This window comes from Boleophthalmus pectinirostris, unplaced genomic scaffold, assembly GCF_026225935.1.
Source record: "Boleophthalmus pectinirostris isolate CB_2022bp ecotype Guang Dong unplaced genomic scaffold, ASM2622593v1 HiC_scaffold_23, whole genome shotgun sequence".
Taxonomy (NCBI): Eukaryota; Metazoa; Chordata; class Actinopteri; order Gobiiformes; family Gobiidae; genus Boleophthalmus; species Boleophthalmus pectinirostris.
This window is the reverse complement of record NW_026571207.1, coordinates 30,988,623-31,011,171: the sequence shown is the minus strand read 5'-3', so window position 1 is coordinate 31,011,171 and position 22,549 is coordinate 30,988,623. Positions and strand designations below refer to the sequence as shown.

At 39.0% G+C, this 22,549-nt stretch overlaps 2 protein-coding genes across 5 annotated transcripts in view; one reads left to right on the top strand and one right to left on the bottom strand.

The window, feature by feature from the left end:
- Positions 1 to 929: 929 nt before the first annotated feature.
- ube2d2 (ubiquitin-conjugating enzyme E2D 2 (UBC4/5 homolog, yeast)) lies at positions 930 to 14,427 on the bottom strand. Its single transcript, XM_020917840.2, has 7 exons — positions 14,157 to 14,427; positions 10,753 to 10,816; positions 7,432 to 7,463; positions 6,345 to 6,422; positions 6,145 to 6,250; positions 5,718 to 5,811; positions 930 to 2,023 (listed from the first exon to the last, which is right to left on the bottom strand). Exons 1-7 carry the CDS (start codon positions 14,178 to 14,180, stop codon positions 1,978 to 1,980), a joined length of 444 nt encoding a protein of 147 aa, XP_020773499.1. The 5' UTR covers positions 14,181 to 14,427; the 3' UTR covers positions 930 to 1,977.
- ppp3cb (protein phosphatase 3, catalytic subunit, beta isozyme) overlaps positions 13,937 to 22,549 on the top strand; it is an 84,299-nt gene continuing 75,686 nt past the window's right edge. For 2 of the 4 annotated variants that reach the window (XM_055159189.1, XM_055159186.1), the window contains exon 1: positions 17,288 to 17,400. In XM_055159189.1, coding sequence (XP_055015164.1) covers positions 17,358 to 17,400 — 43 coding nt within the window. In that variant the 5' untranslated portion in view covers positions 17,288 to 17,357. Of the gene's footprint in view, positions 14,033 to 14,749; positions 14,865 to 14,970; positions 15,072 to 17,287; positions 17,401 to 17,990; positions 18,194 to 22,549 lie in introns of those variants that run through there. The other 2 variants (XM_055159188.1, XM_055159187.1) reach the window with 2 other exon arrangements.

Below are 22,549 nucleotides of genomic sequence, written 5' to 3'. Positions count from 1 at the left end.
TGTTGTAATTAAAAAATAAAAAAAGTATAATTTGGATTTTCTCACACAAACGGCAAATAGTGATTTACAATCTAATGTCTAATGTCAATGTAAATCAAGTAAGATGAATAAGATATAACAGTTTTTCAAAGGTGTAGTGTAGAATAGACGTTTAGTATTATTTTAATTAATACTTTTGTTAAATGTGTCAAAAAAGCCTCAAGAGGGCAGCATTAACCTCAAATTGAAACTGAAATTAGCAAGTCAAACTAATCCTAAATAATTTCTGGTTATGGTTTATATGACAATATACGATTCCATAATATAAGTAATACATGTTTGGCCGACTTGTGCATGACATTAGGGTCTTTTGTGACTGCTGAACGTGAAACACACTGAGGTCTTGACCCCTTGAGCATGTTTTTGGTGGTAGGGAGACCAAAGAACCCCAAGTAGAACGTACACAGACACTGGCAGAACATGCAAATTCCACACCTTCAAGTATCTCATTGCAATTACCAATAACGATTACTGTAGTAGTTGACAGGTATGACCAGATAATTTGATTAGTTGACCAGTTGAACAATGATCTACAGGTTGCATTAAGGTTTGAAATTATTACTTTATCTTAATTTTAAAATAATGTTAAAAAAAGCACATTTTCCAAGAACATGCATAAAAACGTAATTTTTTAAAGTTTAATGTAATGGTTCAGTACAAATAACGATTACAGCGATTCACTCAAAAAATCTTCGCAGCCTTAATCGGAGATCCTAATCTAGTCCCAGTTCAGATAGGGTGTGAGTGTGACAAGGTTTAATATTTCATCATTTTACTTCAATAAGAAAGTAATAAAACAGACACTTTTGGAAGGTGGTACCAGCCTATAAGTTAATATTTTAAAATGTAGGTTTGAACATGGTGTGAAAAAGCACACGTGAGTCAGGCAGTTTTATTACACAGTTTAATCAACACACAAAGCTCAACGAGCCTCTCAGGTAATTCAATATACAGAGGTTTGTGCAAGAAGAGTGGGGTCTCCTCGCACCCAGAGCCCAACCAGTCCCATAGCCGTTTAAGATGTTAGCTTCTAGTTTAACAATAGCAAAAAAAAAGAAAAAAAGAAAAATAAAAGTCAAAAAAGAAAAAAAAAAAACCTAAAGAGTTATTGGGGGGAATAAAAACACAGGTTAAACTAGGAAAATAAATTGCTTAAATACCTGGTCCAAAACCTCCACTTTTGTGAATGAAGAATGGTTGGTGGTGGGGGCGTTACAGTTGTGCGTGCGAGAGTGTGGTGTACAATAAGGTAAAATGTGTTAAATTCAGTATTTTTTTTTTTTTAAGAGAGAGCGAAAGAGGAGAGAAAGAAAAAGAAAGCGAGAGATGAGAAGAGAGAGAGAAAGAGAGAGAGAGATACAGAGGTGCATGGGTTAAATTCAAGTCCGTTCATATAAACATTAAGTCTACAGTGGCCATGTGCATCCATTGTTTTTAAAGTTTGACATAGCCTGCGATTTCTCTTGTATAAAACACAACACAGTGCCCGTGCCCGTCAAGTTGCGAGTTCTTGAACTGCTCACCTCTACGGATGGAAATTATTACGGATAGCAAAACAAGAAAGACGAGTAATTAAAATCCCTCCATCTTTTGTGGCCTGTCCCTTCCCAAAAACAAAGTTACAAATAATAAGGGAAATTAAGTAACCAAAATATAAAGGGGTGTAAAGTAGTAATAGATGTATTTTTGACTATTTAAGATGGCGTTATGTACATAATTTGGGGTCCGGAGAGCTGGGACAGGCCTAGAGAGGGATGGTTTTACTCGGAGGAGGGGAGGCGGGCTCAAAGAAAGCACTCCAATGGAAACCAATAATTTCCTGTTTAAACGTTTCATTTGTTGTTTGTTGTCATGGATATTTTGTTTTTCTCTTTACATCTGAAGCTCCCCCTAAGCCTTGCGTCGTAGAGGTGGTTGGCCGTGATCTTTGCTCCAACACTACATTGCATACTTTTGTGTCCATTCCCGAGCTATTTTGTTGTACCTGCAAAAGAAGCACACACAAGGAATTAGTGATTTATCTATGTGATAGTAGTTAATCTATACAGTGACTACTATTAAAGATGCACTGTGTAACTTTTGGGTTGGGGGTCCGTCACCTTCTTGTTTCTATGGAAATGCCATTGCACTGCTTATAATGTTCCACAGTGACATTAAACTGATTTAATCTAGCATTTATTCAATTACAGGTGGTTTTATAGCTCAAAAATACCTCCAAAAAAGGCATTCTGATTGTAAGCGGGGATGCTTCTCCACAGATCTGACCTGTCACTGGTCTGGTTTGGTCTCCGTGAAGATAGAAAAGTTTTAATTTAAGCAATAACATCTCCACAAAGAAGAGCTTTTGACAGTCCTTTCATCAAAAAAGTTACAAAATGTATCTTTAACTGCTATCACATAACATATTTAGACCACCATGTAACAATTTATCATTTTGACAATGCCATATTCACTGAAAAAAATGTATTAAGTTACAGTTTTGTTTTTGATGCTCTGAGTCACTTCAGAACTTCAGAACACCATCTATGGCATATGAAATAGACTTGTGGGCTGCGACTTGGACAGCACCTCACAGCAAACCGTTAAGAGGGTTTGAATAGGGCATAAGAAGAGATCATTAATTACTCAAAACATGCATGGATGACATCTAAAACCTCTTCAGTCATGTTTTTGATGTTGGAACACAGTAGAAGGTCCCAAAAAGTCGATTTGGCATACTAATCCTTCTTTAAATGTACAAGTAGATGTTTAAGTACAAGACATAAAATAAATCTATTTTTTTATTATTATTTTAAAGTTTGTTTCATTGTTATGTGTAATAATTTTTGTAGCACAGACATCATTGCCCACCTCAACATGATCGTATAATTTCAATCAAAACCATAAATCTGTGGTGTCCAGTATCTGTCTGAAGGCCTTATACTGATAAATATATAAAGTGATGGCCACAGTCTGGGGACTTATGTTGGCTCATTTGAACAGAAACTCAAACTTGGCTCCTCTCCCGTCCCCAGAGGTCAATGCAGTGGTTCTGTAAATGTGCAGTAAAAGTACATCTACAGCAGAAGCAGCTGAGTCAGCAAAAACTCTGAGGGACAATAAAGCCTTTGGACACTGATGACTTAGATAAGAGATGCATTTCACTTTTTATAAGAAACAACAGTTAACATAAAGAGTGGAGCTTGGATAAAAATATATTAAATTATTATATTAGCAAAAAAGTGCTATACTGTACAGCAATGTCATTATTATTATGGCCCTGGGTCTAGGCCCACATCTAGTCCTTCAGGCTTTAGTCTCAGTTTAGTCCCAGTTTGATCATTTTCCTTCATTAAGACGGTAGTACAACAGACACTTAAGGTGGTACTTCAAAGGTGTGTTAATAGCTGACTGCACCAGGTGTTTGAACTGTTACTCAGAGGGTGTGTTATAATGACTGGACATTTTTAGTCATCAGATTTCACCCAAAAACAAAGCTCTGCAGATCAGTGAGTGTCCAGACCAGAGCCACAGGGGTCTATGCCAAAACCTGACTGCTTTAAATGGTTCATTGTGTAATTTTTCTGGTGGAGGGTCTGTCAAATGCTTTTCTCTGTGGATTATTATTGCTTTGTCTGGAATGTTTCACAGTATGGTATTAAACCTTTCTACCATCATGGACCACACCAAACCAGACCAAGTTACAGGTCAGATCTGTGGATAGGCGACCTGGCTCACAGTCAGAATGCCTGTTTTTCTAGGTATTTGGGAGCTAAAAAACAGCCTGTAATTGAAATAATGTGAGGTAGATCTGTTAAATGTCATACTGTGGAACATTCCAGGCAGAGCAGACAAACCCATAGAAAAAAGCAGGTGACGGACCCATAGAAAAAAGCAGGTGACGGACCCACAATTAAAAAGTTACACAATGTACCTTTAATGATATTTTGGGGAAATGAACACCCATAGATTTTAATCAGACTGTGGTGGAACAAATAATTTCTATATTAATAATTTTCTTTCATACAATTGGTGGAGTTTTACATACTTACTTATTTACTTTTAGTTTAGCGTAGTTCATTTTTTATATGAATGACAATACGAGGAGCAACAAAGATCTTTTTGGACCATGGGGGAGAATTTTAGACTATGCTATATTCAAAAGCAGACTCCTCAATGACAAACTTCACTGGAGTAAGCACTGAAGGATTTTGTGCATGTAGTTTAGCTATTAAACTGAAAGCTACATTTAAAAATATGGCCAGTTTTCTCATTGACTGACCGTTATCAATATTAGCACGTAAATGTACAGTTAAAATATATAATGATCAAAAATGTGTATTAACATTTGAAAAAATATTTTACTAATAAACCAATACAATGAAACGCATGTATTTCATAGAGAAGAAGGAGCCTAAAGTACACGGTTAGCAGGGTTTTTTACATTATCTTCAATCTTGCAGCCATAATGCAGGTCTCTTATTTTATATTTCATGAACTCACTGTATAATTTGTGTCCATGTCTAATGCAGCATAATAGAAAATGTCTGTATAAAATGAAGCCAAAACTGTCACAGTGAAAGAAACCACTCCAGTAGTGAGATTAGTATCATAGTATCATAGTACCATAGTACCACAGTAGACTTGAAGAGTCCCATGGGAGCGCTCCTGTAGATTCTGTTACATAAATGTATATTGGACAGATCGGCTCACGTTACATTTCACATTGTTGTTATGGGACTTGTCTAGACCTGAGCCTGTTCAGTAAAAATGCTGCAGAGGTGAGACCGATACTATCAGACTCATTACATGAAGTAAGGAAAGAGATTTTAAATATAAGAACAATGTTTACTTTGTGTTAAAAATCAGAAAATATAATTCAAGATCAAATCAGTAAATGTAATCATTATGTTTTACCGTTTAATGTTACGCAACTGTTCCAAAATTGTAATTAATGCTTTGTATCCGCCAGAGCCTAAATGTCAGCAGCATGTTCGAACAGAACACGATTTATACAACTATATAGAGATCTACTTTATACAAGTGTTAATACGTGTAGGGCAGGTTTAATTAGGGTTGCACAGAACAGATACTGATACTACAAATATCAGTTCAGTCGATATCCTGGTTGGACATACAAAATACTTAATAGACCTTTAAGTCAGATAAATAATTAGCATGGCAAAAAAAGCATGAATTAGACTAGTTTTAAATATTTTAAGCACGAATTTAAAAATAAAACAATGGTAAAAGAGTTGTGATTTTTTGACAGATCATATTTTCAACACTGCAAGGGAGATTTTTCAACAATGCCACAAAATCTATGCTGTTCATTTTAGAAGAATTCTTGCTCTGTGTTTGGGGATAAAAACACATCTCGACATGCTTTGAGTCAGTGTGTAGTCCAGATGACAAATAGCACATTTGTTGCTAATTATTTCAGTGATTTTTATAACATTAGTCAGTTTATTATTCCCAAAAACATAAAAAACAATATGCAATGGCAGTTGCAGTTGAACCTTCATCTTTATGATTAGGGAACAAATGTTCAAGTGCCCATTGTGAGATGCTATAGCATGAAAAACAAGAAGGAATGAATAAAAAAAAATAATTCTAACTTTATTCACTCCTGTGTGGTATAATATCTATGACCTGCCCAGAGGGAGAAGGCCTTCTTAAACTAAATGCATGAGACTTACTTTTCCCTGTCCGTCTTGTAGATGCGAGCGATCTCAGGTACTAAGGGGTCGTCCGGGTTTGGATCACAGAGCAGAGAGCAGATGGACAGGAGGACTGCACACACACAACACATAAAGGTTTACAATGCTATACTTAGGTAATACAGTAGTAGTGATGAGGAAACAACACTATAACTTAGATCAGAAAAAATAGGCCCTTTAATATATCACAAAGCCAAAGAATAATCCCCTCTCTCTGTTTGTTTACATGTGATGGATCAGGCAGAGGCTCTACTGATCAAGAGCAGAGCAGAGACTCTTCCTCCTCATTGTTTCCTTGTAATTCCTATGGCCAACTACATGCACTGCTCCTCTACAGGTGAGAGGGAGTATCTCATTCTAGATATTATTTCCCTGCTTGAGTGACGGAAGAGAGTTTAAATTTCACCTTTGGAGATGGTGAGAGCTGGAGACCATTGTGACCGCAGAATGTCCAGACAGATGCTGCCGTTGCTGTTGATATTTGGGTGGTATATTCTTGTGGTGAATGCAACCTGCACGAAACACAATGGAAACACAATAAAAACACAATGAAAGGTGAAATAAAGAGTTTGAATAAAGAGAGCTGTGAGGTGATATGTGCCTCACCTTTGGCGGTTTGAAGGGGTAGTCTGTGGGGAAATGAATGGTCAAGAAGAAAACCCCATTTTGGTAAGGACTGTCATTCTGAAGCATAACACAGAAAAAACAGTGTTAATATTAGTGTGTGTAGTTTTAGGTTTATATACAGGAGGTTTCACTCTAAAACTATTCCCTTTGGGGGAAGTAAGGCTTACTTGACAAGTGCAATTAAACTGAAAATGACTTCTGTATGAGAGCTGAAGCTTCTTAGTAATTAAACAGTGTCCAGATGACTATAGCTGAAACCTTCTCTATGTTGGACCACTCCTGGATGAATAAGGAACTACAAAGTCTCATAAAATAATTCTGATGCATCCCGGTTTAAAATAAAAGGATTCAAGTACACACAACAAATGTAGGTAACATAAGATGTGCAACTGATGTCATTTTAAACTGAGATTGAGATTCAAATTTCTAACAGTGAATGATGAGCCCAATCTTGCATCTTCTTGGGAATTGTGTCTCTACCAATTTTTCAAGTTTATGAACCATGAATGTAATTAAACAGTCTCGTCCTTAGTGCCATTTTTTTTTTTTATATATAAACTTATCGTCATGCCCATAAAAGGAATACTCTGATCCTCCTGAAGATAAAACTGCAGGCTTTAAGATGAGCCTTGATTCTCATCAATAACTGGCTGTGCTTCATTCTTTAGGCGCTGACTGTGTTGATAATCTGCAATCCCTGTATAATCTCTGTACAAGTGCCACCTTCATACATACAGTCACATGTGTATAACAAAGACCATACACCCTGCATACGCCCTGTGCTACCAACAACCACTTTCATGTTTTTACGTTTCTATTCAACTGTGCAATTAATGTTACTCAAAACAGAGATTCAGTCATTTATAATCATCAAATGATTAATAGTGCATATAGTTTATGAAACCAAAATTCATGATCAATCAATATAAAGAAAAGAAATATGATTAAAATGTGTGTCATGTGTCATGCCATGTTTCTACCACTGCACTTTTTGATATTTAAAGAAGCCTACATTACCCAGAATGCTTTAGGTGAACACAGTCTGCACACATTATTGAATACTTACAGGTCCCATTATTGTGGCTTGCCAGTGAAACACTAGAAGAGAAAAAACACAACAAAAAGGACAAGTTAAAGCCTTGAAACCTTAAAAGAGATTAAACAAACATTAGAGTTGTTATCAGCGGATTTAAAATGTGAAGAGACAGTTTGGTTGGACGGTGCATCGTGTGGGTTTGAGGATTAAGAAAACACAAAGACAAACTGCAGCGACTTGGTGGTCTGTTTGAAGTATAGAGACAGGAAGTGAGGCACTATGAAACTAAACTCAAATCTACAGGTTTTGTTCCAGGTTAAAAGGTGGGAAATATATCATGAAAACATGATCATCTCAATTGTTGTTTTGGCGATACGCAAAATTAGAAAACTGAGTATAAGGTCTATAATTAAAACTATATTTAAAAAAGTTATAAAGTAATATTTCTGCACTTTAAAAGGTTATGCAAAATTCACTCGTGACCTTTATGCCATGCTAGAATGTTGTTACCTCATCAAAAACATACCTGGAGCTGTGTTTGTTTCGTTCACACGTTTGAGTAACCATTTGTTATTCGTCTGTCTACATCTCCAAATCTCAAAATGCTCCGTTCCACCTTGTGATGTCATGAAGCGGTAGTTTTTAAGTTAACAGCTACATTTGACCTTTTATTCAATTTAAAGTATAGAGAGTAGAGTAATGGCAATTCCAGGGGTAAAATCATTATCCAAATGATTCTAATGAAGGTGTACGGAGTTTAAAAACACAGTGGACCACTTCCTGTATTATTTCCTGTGTACTTCCTGTATTCCCGACTGTTTTCCGTTTCACTGAAGAACTCAGACTAAATATGCAGGGTTTGTGTCAAATGTGTGAATGAAACAAAAAAATCCAGGTGTGTTTGTGATGAGGAAACAACAGAACAACACTCAGAATATAGTGTAATATTTGAGAAAAGACAAATTAGATTACAATCCTAATGCACTATAAAATGTTTCTTGACAGTATATTTGTCATCATTTATTATTGAGGACATGAATAAATAGAGCGTTCTTCATGACTTTTCACACTGTAAGGTCAGAGTATCAGGAAAAGTGGTTAGAAAGCAATTGGTTGTTAGCTCTGCTCTGGTCTCAGACATGGAACATATTTTAACTTGACAATATAAGATAAAAATTATGACACAGTGATCAGTCTATTTTTTTGCAAAACAGTATATTTTTGTGAAGGTCAAATAAAATTAAATACTCACGCAATTAAACCCAATTTGAAATATTTTGCAACTTCAAATTATAACTGGAGTTTTTTTTTTTTTTTTTGTCTGGGCCAATTGCATAGTTATTTTTTTATTTATTTATTACATTTTTTTTATGGTGTGGATTTAAAGATGGGAATATAGCTTGAAATATTTGTCAATAAAATCTAAATGTCACACCTGTAAACTAATTTTACACTGATATTTTGAGAAGACGACCCCGTGTCCAAAGAATAAAAAAGTCTAGCATGCAAACCACTCACACTTACTGCAGCTTTGAGTCTGAGGAGGTCAAATGAGTTCAAACAGGAACAGCATCTGGACCAGAGACGGGACAGACCCTCCAGGACTCAGAGACGTGTTTAGAATAGTTGCTCACACAGCCTGGTCCTAATATTATGGTCTAACCCATTCATTTTAATAGGACAGCAAAACAAACATTAATTTTGATGGTGACAGGCAGATGGTTGTTGCTTACATGTTTGTTACTTTTGCCAGTGTGTAATAACAGTCACTAACCAAATCCCATGCTCTATTTTCTAAAGTTTACTAAAATGCGCAGGATTTGTGGAGCTTGATAAAATAAAATATTTTAGTCAATTCTGAATCAAAACACTTTTTGTTTGTTTTATTATAAAAATACAAGTAACTTAATTTTTACTCAGTCTGCTATTGTTTAATAGAGGCAATAAATGACATTTACCCAGAAATTTGTAATTTTTTTCCCCCAAATAAGGACTGCCCAAGCCACCATAATCTTGTAAAAACAGAGGCAAACACTGCATTAGATATTTCACCTAAATCGTTCTGCCCTATATTGTTGTTATTATTATATAAGATCTATTAATTGTTGCCGGGTTGGTGATTGCCAACGTGTGATTGATGCAGAGTCTGCAGCAGAGATATCTTCTGTTCTCACAGCTCTTTTAATAGCCACATACCTTTCTTCACACGAATCCCACTCAACAGCCGCATGATGCACCACCACTCAAGGAAATCACCACAGACTTTCACCAATATTACAGTCAACACTTAAATGTCCTGTATCTGATTTTTTATTTTTTTTGTATTTGAGGAAAACTTGACTTGCCCCTACACAGATATATTGTATAAGCAGCTCTTGAGGTCAAAATAAGTGTTTTATTGTCAATATCAGGAAATGTGCCATGAGCATGCTAGTTAGGATTAGCATGACAGCAAAACTCCATTCTGGCCTCTGAAAGTTGTGGAAAAAGCTTAATAATTAGGATGATCTGAATGCTATTGTCCTATACAACGACACTAGTGACTCAAGACGAGTCTTGGTCCGGGATCAAGACAGTGTTTTTTTTGGTCTTGGTCTCACCGTCTTGGACTCGGTCTTGTCATGGACTCGAGGTCTGGCACTATTTAATTACGGCCGCTGTTGTCGGCAATAAACTAGTACTGGCGTGCGGGAGTGCGCGGGGCTTCTCTCTGCAGTATGTGCACTCCTTTAAACCCGCAGACACTGCGCGGCACATCACAACACACACGCTCCCAGTGCATGACTTGTTTGCAACAGCGTGTCCCCTCGTGTACCAGTGTGCATCACAGGGCAGGTTAATCTTCTTAAAATATTCTACCTGTCCACCTGCCTCACGTTAGTGCTCCTCCCCACATATAGCGCACACAGGCTCCCTCCTTGATGTACGCTGATTAGAAGGGCAAGAATTGTCCAGTTCCAGATCCCAGAAGATTCAGACAGAATTTAGGGAGGGACTGACTGGTCAGACAACATTTAATCTTAAAAGTGTAAGATTGTTTTGAGCTTTAAACATTATTGACACTACACTGATTATTTAGACTAAACCAGGTCAAAAACTAGAGTCCTTGATTTGATTTTTCTTAATTCCATGTGGCAAAATATTATGACTTATTATTGCTCTGTGAACACAGAAGTGAAACCACACTTTGTGAAAGCTGTGAAATCTAATACACAGAAATGTGTTATTGTTTCTGCATCATCAGATAAGTAAAGTATAGGTGCTTTTCTGAACAACTGATGGCTACAGCATTGGCATCTTTACTGAAAATGTTAGCTGATGATCTTTTTTATGTTTTTGCGTTAAACTTACTGTCATCTCCTACTGGTCCTGCCGAACACTGGGCTGGAGGGTCACGTGCCAAATCATTTAATTCCTAAGACACACAAAACAAAAGTTACATTTGCATTAAAAACACAATTTAATTACATATCTTTCATATCACATGTAGGGTTACGTATAAAGTATATTGACAGAGCAATTCCAGTTAACAGCTGACAAAAATTAAAGCCAAGGCACTGTGAATAGGGAGCTTTAGAAAATAACAAAAATGGCATGACAATTTTTTTTTCTTATGCCGTGAAATTCATTAAACTACTCTGACAGCGACTACAACCTTTACTCAATGACAGGATACTTAGTTTTAGATATAAATTTGCGTTAGCATAGCTTTGAAAACAGATTTTGCAGTAGCCTCCGCAGCAGCCTGTTCAGTGGCGTTAGCTCCTTTAGCCCCAGTGCAGTTATGATGCAAACATTAGCTTAAAGTTTAGCATTTCAGGTTCAAATACACGAGTAAACGCCGTGTTGTCACTACCTTAACACTACACGAAGAGTATTTAAGGCATGGATTAGTATTATAGCTCAATACAAGCTCCAAAATGGAAACAACATCAAGATGTACGGGATAGGCAATGTACTGACAGCTAACATAAAGCGAACAACGCGTGGGGCCTGTAGAAAACAACGATACCGAGCTAGCTTTGTTACGAGCTTTGTCTAATGAAGGATTTATCAAACTAAACAGTCAATTAAACAATCAGACGCGAGTAAACAAACGCTAAAAACACCACGACGAATATAAACAAATCACGTTACATCAATATATTGAAGACAAGTAGTCTTAAATTAAATAATAATGTATTCTCCGCTTATCAAAAAATATAATCTGTAATGATCTAGATTACTTCATACATACACGAGTTCAAAACACGTATTGATTACACATTTTCATTAAACGAATGATAAAAAAGAGAAATATTAGATGACAGTTTGGTTTTACGACACTGCCCGATCATTAGGCTAGCTCAAATGCTAACAGATAGCAGTAGCATTATCTGTAAAATCAAATTTCAAATACCACAGTTTAGCTTCATTAACAACATATGGAATAACTAAAAAACATATGAAACAGTAAGATTAAACGCTAATGTACAAATCCGCGAACAGTTTGGGGTTAAATGTGAGCTCGTCAACATTTAATCGGGGGAAATCTGTAGCTAAATCGTGTTAGCAACAGGAGAGACATTAGCAAGCCGAGCAATGCTAAGTGATCATTGATGGCACAGACTTTAGCGATGACATTGTGGCTTTTACGTTATAATACACCACAGGAAATACGTGAACAGTATGAAATAATTGGTTGTGACAGTTCAGCGGTGTGTTGTAACATTTGTAGCCGTTCAGTGAACAGAGAAAGCGGATAGGTGTAGTGACAAACTCCGCATCCCAAAGAAGATGCTGGAGCAGCAGAAGTCAGAGCTACTGTCAGCTAATGAACAAGCAGCATCAAACACAAGTGGATACAGAATTAGGGTGACCAGACGTCCCTATTTACCCGGGGCAGTCAAAGTTTTGAGCCCTGTGTCTCTTGTCCCAGCAGATTTATCCAAAACCACTGATTTGTCCCAGTTTTATACAAGAAATGTCCCAGGTGTCCCTATTTTTGACCAATTTGATCCCTGCCAACAGTAAAGAGAGGCAAAAATTGCCATTTGATTAGGTAAAATACAAAAAATCTGCTTAAAAATTACAAACACACACAAAAAAATGCTTATACTGAATCACATTAGAACCAAGTGCATAACAATTTTCCTTAATTACGCACTCGTTTCACAATTTTGTTATTACCAGCCAACCCAATGCAGGGATGTCCCAGTTTTTTATTTTGAAAATCTGGTCACCCTATACAGAATACATCTGCCAGAAATCCAATCATATAAAGCAGAAGTATTATTGAGAAGTTTTGATCGCTTACTTCAAAATAATGAGAACAATAAAACCACAGTCCAAGTTATTAGGGATTATGATAAATATGCCTCCAAAACAGGACTGTGAAAAGTATCGAAAATTTTATACTATTCAGAACTAAAACTAGTATCGAAACTAGATAATCATTTGAGCAGGTAGGTAGCAAGACCTAAATAAAATCACATTCACTGGACAAAAATGAACCTTTCCTGAATAGTTTAGAATAGAATAATCTTGAGCTGCATCAGAACATAAGAGAACATAGACTAGTATATTACCATGGACCACTGAAGGATTACACAAATATAAGGCCACATGGGAATATAAAATAATGTAATATGATTTAATGTTGAAAATCACATTTTATTGTCTAAAAGAAAGCTTGTTTTGTATAATCATTGTTGTATCACGGCGACACTACCTAAAACTATTGGTGCAACAATGCCTTCGATACACAACTAACAGGTCCAGACCCAGAAATTTAAAATATGGGGAAAAAATATCATTTAAGTTATGCTCAGAGATAGCCAAAGCAGTTGCCTGGCAACTTGAGGGCACATTTTGGCCATTTGCACTTCCTGACACAAACCTTTCTCAATTTGTAATGACTATAGATAACAGTTTACAAGCCTTAAAGCCCAGAGTCCAGATTGACTGAGTGATCTGAGTAAGAAGCCATATTGTACATTTGATTCTTAATGCTAGGGATTGTAAATAGCAAATATTTCAGTTATACTTCCTGTCACATGTACTAAATGCGGATTGTAAGTGAAGTGTCTTGCTCCAGGGCACAACAGCAGTATGTGTACTACAGAATCTGTCTGTGGCTACAGAATCCACAGATTTATAAAAAACACTGTTGCCAATACTATAGCCATCCATTTGAATATAGTAATAAGTACTAAAATAAATATATACACATTCTTCCCAAATTGAATATTCAGTAAACTGGGTGAGAAAAATGCAGAAATGCAGAAAAAAAATTTTTTTTGTAAGGAATCTGTCAAACGTCGGGGTAATTCATGTATAACTGTGTTAAGAGTAATGTCATATGATATAAAGGATTATTATTATCAGGATCAAATAAGTTCTAAAGAGAAACTGAAAGAAAGTTAGATTATCCTTCTTAAAAGCACTGTAAAATATGAGATGTAACATTTTTAAAGCGTGTACAGTTACATATAATACATAAATAACACTAAAATGTGGTGGCTCTGATGGGGGTGCATTTTCTGACACGGGGTACCGAAATTGTCACAACATCGGCGCATTGCTCACTGTCGTCACTCGCTTCTCAGACCGTTAGCTGCGTGTAGAAATCCTCGCGTTTACAATTTTACACGTAAGTTTAAAGATTACACTCTTATTACTGAACTAGCAAACAGGCAAGCTGTATAAGTCGAACTCTGTGTGAAAATCCCGATGAGAAGCGGAGATAGCCCGGGCCTCGCCGCTCACTTCCTTACCTTGTGAATTCTTTTGAGGGCCATTGTTGTGCTAGCGGTTCTGTCAGGGAAAGCGTGCGTGTAAAATGGCGACTGCTCCGACTGTCCTTCGCTTTTAATGCTGTAACTTATATTTCATAAACCGGCGTAACTCTTCCAAAGGGCCCTATTGCGAACGAACCCGGAGCCACCGAGAGAAAAGCCGAGGCGAAACCGAAAGAAGAAGGTTAGACCCGCGGTCCTTCCTCCTGCTGCAGCGGCGACCAAACCAAATCACTGCGCTCCGCTAGCGTCAGGGTGCGCAATTAACGCAAAGACATCCGCTCAGGCGCCTCCACAATACAACAACTAGGATACTCAGTGCAAACTATCTTAAAACAGTTTTTTGCATTTGCTACTTGAAGAAATGTGCAGTGTGAGGAAAGTAATGTTGTGTATTTGTAACATTGTAATTAGAAACCATAGCAATAATTGCATAGCAATTTCTAAACAAAATGTAAGGCTGCACCTTATAAAGGGTGAAAAAAATTCTCCAAAAGTCAAATTAGGATGAAGGGTGTCATTAAAAACAAGCCTATACCCTTCTCATAAACCCTTCTCATAAACTGATGCAGTGAGCTCCTGGAGATGTGACAGGACACACACGAGGAGAGCTGCAGGAGAAGACCACTGTGCAGGCTCAGAGAAACCTGGAGGGCACAATCCATCCCAGACAGACACAGTTAGAAAGTAAGTGAGAACTGACAATCTATTTAAGATGTAACATTTGTTTATATTTGCTTCATTTGTAGGTTTTTCTTTTTTTTATTTTCTTTTCTTTTCTTTTTTTTTTTGTAGAGAGCGAGAGATGATGCTGAATATCAAGTCATGGATTTTGGAATCATGTTGAGAACAAGAGCCACACTGTGTCTTCTGCTCTCATGGGGTCTACACCAGGTAAGCAACATATATATTTCAGAACTGAAGGAAAAACATTAAGAAATTGCATACTTTGGCTGAAAATTTTAATTTTTATACAGACCTGTCTTTATTTATATATTTTCACTTGTCAATATATAGAACTCTTATGCCACTTTATATGACTATTAATGATAAGATTAAGCCTAAGAATATTTTTCATGAAAACATTGTTGTAACAACCCATTCATATTTTTATTTATTTATTTATACTGAAAGCCAATTGTGGCTGGTTCGTATAAGACAGTTACAGTAAAATCATGCATATGTTTGCTATAGTCCTCAGCTGGTGCATCTCTGATGCAAGGCCACTGATGTAACATCAAATGTCCAGTAGTAAATAAATGAAATCTGTACCACTGTACAATATACCAAATAGATCTAAATCTCAAATTTTAGCTTTGAAACACAAAACAGAAACAGGATGCGCTTTTATTGGCACTGCTTGGCGCTAAAGCTGTGTCTGCGCATGTGCAGCTCACACGACTGGCAAAGCACGCTGATGACGTAGTGCTGCAGCTGGCCCAGTGTGGTCCAGGCAGCTCCAAGTGTGAACACACGGCGTCGCTACAGAGTCAGTTACTGGCGTCACTAACTATTACTACACTCAGGGAAAGTGAATGGAAAAAATACTTCAGAATAGTATTTCACTTACCGAGCTTGCGTTTATTCATCGTCGGTTCTTGAGCATTTTCATCAGTGCCAAGGTTTGTTATTACTAATGGAAAAGGCCATAGCCAGTTATTCTAATAATAATTTGAAGATTTTGGCTTCTAAAATATTTTTCTACATGCATTTTTAAATATGAATCCTTTATTTATACAGGGTGGCCTTTTGTGACTTAATACTTAATTTTTAAGAAGGACCTGAGTTGAGCATAAACCACATCAACTCCATACTAGACTCCAAAGATTATTGCAGTGGGACATGATATGAAAGCTAAAGGGATTCAAACCCTGATCCCACATTACTACACTCTGCACTTGTTTTCCTGCTTCATCTCACTATTCAAATTCATGTGTAAAATGTGCTATTTTAAAAGGTTTCCTGAATCCAAAATATATGTTTGGTGCCAGACTTTTTGTTGGAGATTTTGCACTGCAAAGAACGGCAAAATAATTACCTCTGATGTTTCTGCAGTTCTGTCAACACACTGCCATCAACACTACTGGAAATTTTGGGGATAGATTTGTTGCCTCAGTTTGGCTTGATTGGATGGAGTGATTTCATTTAACCTGATATCTAAAATTTCATAATTGTTTTAGACCTACTATTGCTATTAAAAAAAAAATAAATCAACATGAGAATGCACCCACATCACGTGTTCTAGCCTAACTAATTCCCATTGCACCCAGAGCTAAAGACGCATTGTTTTGTGTGATGTTATTGAGTAGTTTTGCTTGGTCATTCTGTATTCATCTTTATGGCAGTACCATCTCTTATATCCTTTGCGTTAAATAGTCTGGGGTCTAAATTAGCCTGCAACGTCCAAACGCGAGACCTAAAACCAGACCAAACGCTGGACCAAACGTTGGAGCTAACAGTCCGCCTTGAATCATGTCTCGCCTCTGTCCGACACATCTTTATCGTTCGGTGTTTCCCCGCATCTCAAGCGCCTATAGAGCCACGTGACCACCTGTCAAATTGCTTACAGTACAGTAACGCGGAGCGCACGCCCACGCACGCACGCGCTGGTGTTGTTAAAGGGGAAAGCCCTGTAATCAATGCCTCCACAGGATGGCAGTATGGCTCTTGTGCGCGCGAGCATTTGCCCCTACACGTGAATTTGCAGGGGTGTTGCCAGCCGCGCGGACCAAGACATCAACGTTCTGCTCCAAGGCGTCTTCCCCTTCGCCCTGTAACCTCCGCACAGTCCACCACCCACTTCACACACCCCTCCTCCTCCCTCAAACTCATATCTGGAGCCAAGCATGCCACAACAGCCGCCTGGTATCCGCCTTTCCTCTCTCAAAGTCCGCAGCGCGCAGGCAGGTTTTCCCGGTCCGAGAAAGCAGCGCGGTGCCTGTACCGAGTGATGCCACTTCCACTGCGGCCGCACCACTGCCTCTGCTGCCAACACACGCCGCCTCTACCGCTCCATCCGCCTGCCGCCTGCAGCTTTCGGAAGGACCCCACAGCATCCCACCGAACAGACGCGTCCTGAGCCTGGGCAACGAGCGAGCCAAGAGAAGACAGATACGCAGGGACGAAGGATAGGAGGAGAGGCGAGGAGAGCCCTCCCTGGTCTTCCCCTCTGTGGTCAGGATGTCCGACTGCAACGCAAGTCCAGCAGACCGGGTGATCAAAAGTACGCATGCCAAAAACGCAACCAAAATCAGCACATGTCTCATTTTCTTTTTGTTTGCATCCCGTTTTGCACCAATGCACGTCTTTTCCGTTGCTCTTCCCTCCCTCTGCAGCACGTACAATTATGTATGGACATGTTCCCCTCCACTGTAGGGTTTTCTAAACGAGCCATACACGAGATACAACAATCTATAGCAGTAGCCACTCTGGGGATAGATATGCTTTTATTCACAACATCTGGCTGTAGAGTCGATTTTATGGATTCAAACGAGGCGGTGTGCGCTTGTTTCTTCAATTTCTTGCAATGAAATAATCTACTATATCAGATTTATACAATAACTGTTGATCTAATAAGCTCCCATGACATTTATGAAAAGAGCAAATGATTTCAACTATTAAAATAAGACCAAATGGCGAAGCCATGCATGTGCACGTTATGGGGAGCGCAGTGAGGATGATGATGATGAAGGTGGTAGCTTGATACGCCATAATCAGGGTCTTCCCTCGCTCTTGTATTCTCTGCATGAGGCATTTCCCCATTTTGTACCACGGGGGGGACGTGGCTACCTCCTCTATGCGCTTATATGTTGAGCCGAGGCGTTTTTTTCCCTGTGGTGCATGAACCCCCATTTACGCGCTCGTCTCCTAGCGGTGACTTCGAGAATCGCCTAATACCTACGGGGGAGAGTGATAGCAACGAGCAGCAGGGAGAGAGGGAGAGAGGGACACTCTAGCATCTTGATCCAATGAAACACCCAGCACAGTGACGATGACAGCGAAAGGCAGACATAAAGGTAAATAATTCTCGTGCGTAATGGTGGAATGTGATCGTTTGTAACGCGTTTGTGGATGGTGCACGCAGCGGCGATAGTAAAGAGGAGAGAGGTTAGAGAAGAGGTTGGAGAGGATGCTGACGGGGTAGACTTAAGGGCTTTACGCCTTGTTTCTTGCACTGTATCCCTTGATGTACGTCATGTTGTGCTCGTATACTTCCAGCAAGTGTGACCTACATTGAAGATCTATTTTTAAGTCACGTTTCTGTGTATTGATTGGTGTAAAAACGCTACCCAGCGGTAACTTTGAGGCCGAGTGCGCACTGTATATTCCCTCCCTGATGTTTTTGCGATTAAATCATGGCGTGGCATTTGCACACGAGCGGCTAACGTGATGCCGTGTGTTCGTGTGATCGGCCTGGTCTATGTTTTGTTCATAATTTAAGGCCTCAAATGTCAAGAGAGTGAGAGCGAGTGGTCTTTCCGGCGCGTCCACGCACGAAAAGGTCTCCCTGGCTTCCCCCTCGTGAGCGAGACAAAATGGAGTTCAGTGTGATGCATGCGCGCGCGTTTCACATGAACTGGTGTCAGTGCATTTCTGGGGGTTGCTGAAATACATACGTACGTGTAGACTACGTTCAGGAAAAGGATTAACGAGATAACGAGAGAGCGAGACGTGATGAGGAGGCGAGATTAGCGAGAATGGCATAAAGATGGATAGATAGGCCATACATTAGGAACAAACAAGAGCACCTTTAACGAGAAATGCAGGGATTTTGATAACTGGGGTGCCAAAAATAAGCTAAAATCCATGAGGAAGATTTTAAGGACATCTTTGATACTAAGACCAAAAGCATATGGAAAAAGCTGAAGTCATGCCTCATTATTTTTGTTGTAATATTGTGTTAAGTTGTTGCAGTTAAGTGTGGCTCCTTCTTGTAGTTATCATTAACTTTAGTAGTAAAGTCAAGGTGGGTTTGATGTAATAAAGGACATTGCAACTGTTACTGAGCTGAACAGCAGGTAATGACATGTTCAACCTAACTACCACCGATTACAGGCTACATAAGGTCCTGTTTGCAAAATCAATAGACTAATCTTACTGCATATTGACTCCTAAAAACTTGATACCATGATAGTAGGTTAAATGGAAATATATCTGGACTAGCAAAAACAATTCAATAGCCCCTTGATTTATCTAATCTTACTTCATTTGAATAGCACATTTTAAATTGTGATGTATTTTGCTTGTAAAATGTTTGTCCTTACGTTGTATTAACAGTAATTCAGTTTTTCTTTAAGGTGTGTAACTTTTCTGGTGGAGGGTCCGTCAAATGCTTCGTCCGAAATGTTCACAGTGTGGTATTGAACCTTTCTATCTTCATGGAGACCAAACCAGACCAAGTCACACGTCAGGTCTGTGGAGAGGCGACCCCCACTTACAGTTAGAATGTCTGTTTTTTGTGTAATAACCTGTAAGTGAATGTAAGGCCTGTAAATCTAAGGCAGAGCTGTTTAATGTCATACTGTGGAACAATGGCATCTCCATAGAAACAAGCAGGTGACGGACCCTCCACCAGAAAAGCTACACAATACACCTTTAATTAGAACTAGGTTTCTATAGGTTAGGTTATGTTTCTTTATTTGTGTAGTTATAGATAAATTTGTTTTGCAGTTTGAGAGGCTGGTCCAACATATCACATTTCATTTATTCATACTAAAGACAATAGACACAAACAGTTTATAAAAAATACATTACAATAAAGTGTTACAGTGAGAGTTAAATAGTTAATTCATCACGCTTGGCTAAAAGTCACTAGGCGCTCGCATTCGAGCCCCAACCCCAGGCCTGGCTCCAGGGTGGGGCCCCGGTTGCTCCATACCGGGCGACGTCATGGTCCTCGTTATTTCTAAGTTCAGAAGGGTGCTGTGAACTGCTCTTAGTCTGCCCTGTCACCTTGGACCTGTTTGCCACGGGAGACCCTACCAGGGGCGTAATGCCCCGGGCAACATAGCTCCTAAGATCATTCAGGTACTCAAACTCCCCCACCACGGTAAGGTGGCAGTTCGGGGGAAGTGATATTTTATATGAAAACATTAATAACTAGAAAAGCACACAGAGAGCGCAGACCTCCGCCAAGGACTACAGTTCCCCTCATATTAATTGTGTTTTCCATAAATATTTGTCTGTCCATCCCTGAGTCAAATTTCATGGGGTTTGGTCAATAATTAACCGAGATATTGAGAAACAAAATTTTTGGCCCCATTTACCACAATGTTAACTAAAAAAGTGATCCAGAATCCAGGATTTCTTCCAGGATCACCCCCAAAAATGAAATCAGTTCTTCCTTTTCACATTTCCAACAAATCCTGAAAATTTCATCAAAATCGGTCCATAACTTTTTGAGTTATGTTGCTAAAAGGCAAACAAACAAACAAACAAACAGACAGACAGACAAACGCCGGCAAAAACATAACCTCCTTGGCGGAGGTAATAATAAACAAATAACAAACTAGAAAAGCACTCAGAGAGCGCAGACCTCCGCCAAGGACTACCCCCATTTTTTATATAAATTGCGATAAAATCAGTCTTCTGGATCAGATCCGGATCAGCCTTTGGAATATGAAAGAGGATCCCATTGTCCATTCCTGAGTCAAATTTCATGGGGTTTGGTCAATAATTAACCGAGATATTGAGAAACAAAATTTTTGGCCCAATTAACCACAATGTTAACTAAAATTTCAAAGTGATCCAGAATCGAGGATTTCTTCCGGATCACCCCCAAAATGAAACCAGTTCTTCCTTTTCACATTTCCAACAAATCCTGAAAATTTCATCAAAATCAGTCCATAACTTTTTGAGTTATGTTGCTAACAGACAAACAAACAAACAAACAGACAATCGCCAGCAAAAACATAACCTCCTTGGCGGAGGTAACAATTAATAACAATAAACATTAATGAAAAGGTAAGAATGGAAAACATTTAGACTTAGCTTCAATACAAATTTAAGAATTCATAAGTGAGCTAATTGTTCCATCAAACCATTTTCAAATCAATTGAATGCACGATGAGAACTTTTTAGTTCTCAAAGTTCATTCATTTCTCCAGGTGGTCCAAGTGCGACGGAAGAACCGGGAGAAACATCCTCGCCTCTTCTTTCGATTGATGTTCTCTCTGCATTCCTCCTCGGACATAAATTCGTCCTGGAGCTCCAGGTTCTGTCTCATCAGAGCAGCGTTAGTCTGTTCTAAAGAGGTCAGAGCCTCAGAAAGCTCCCGGATCTTGTCCTGCAGCAGGGCCTTGTTCTCCAGAGCACTGAGCTCATCCTGGTGCTGCACCTTCAGCTGCTCCATCTCCTGCGTGGAGTTGTTTAGTTCCTGGGCGAGCTGGTCTTTTAGATGCAGAAGGGAAGCATAAGCAGCATTGCACAGCTCAATCACAGCCCTAAAAGTTCTTCTCTCTGTTTCGAGAGTCTGATTTAAGGCTTGTGACTTTGCCTTTTCCTCTTAGATTATTTGGCTCTGCTCTTTCTCTCTGCCATAGAGGACTTCAACAACACACACAGCTTCTGTCACAACTTCTGCCACAGTTGACTCCAGGCTCTATTTCTCATCCAGTAGGGTTTGAAGTTGGTCCTGGGCCAGAATGTCCTTGAGGGAGGACCGCAGTATGGCCACAAGACGCATCAGGTCCTGCTTCTCCACCTGCTCCTTTTCTAGGTGCTGGGTGAGAGTGGCGATCTGGTCCTTTAGCTCTTTCTCCTGCAACTTGACTTGACTAAGTTGCCCTTGAAGTAAAGAGTTGGCAGTGGTCAGTCGCTTGTGCTCATCCTTTACCTCTGCCTTGATGTCTTTAATTTGTTTGTCAAATGTAGTGCACTTGTCCCTTTTCAGATGGTATATTTGTTTCTCTAGATTTTCTGCATAGACACACTTGCGTTCATATTGTTCCTGATGGAGAGCTCTCTCCTTTTCATTTTCCTCCTCTTTCTCTCTTAATTGAGCTCTCAACATCTGTATTTCTTTCAGCAGATCTTCCTGGGAGACCTGCAGAAGATTGTCATTGTAGGTAGTCTGATCCTCTTTCTCTTGGAGGAGGGCTCTCCTTTGCTTTCGTTGATGTTTGCGACTCAGCAAAGGGGTCCACTGCTCCTCCGCCTTCACAGTTGTTATCAGGTCATTTCAGATCTTTTTCTTATTCTTTGTACTTGACGCTGAAACACATTGAAGGTGTCACCACCTCAGCAGTGGATCTGGTCTTCAGCCTCTTGATAATTAACACTTTGGTCTCAGGGTGGATCTTAGGCATGTTGTCAGAGGTCAAGTTGCAGTTGATGTGAAGGTCTGGTGTGCTGGGGTTCTTTTTATACACACC

Coding starts and splice junctions, on each gene's coding strand:
- ube2d2 (XM_020917840.2), bottom strand. CDS start 14,180: ATGGCCCTCAAAAGAATTCACAAG. Junction 7,464..10,752: donor AGGACCAGTAGGAGATGACA/GTAAGTTTAACG, acceptor TTTCTCTTCTAG/TGTTTCACTGGCAAGCCACA. Junction 5,812..6,144: donor AGCTCTCACCATCTCCAAAG/GTGAAATTTAAA, acceptor GTGTGTGTGCAG/TCCTCCTGTCCATCTGCTCT.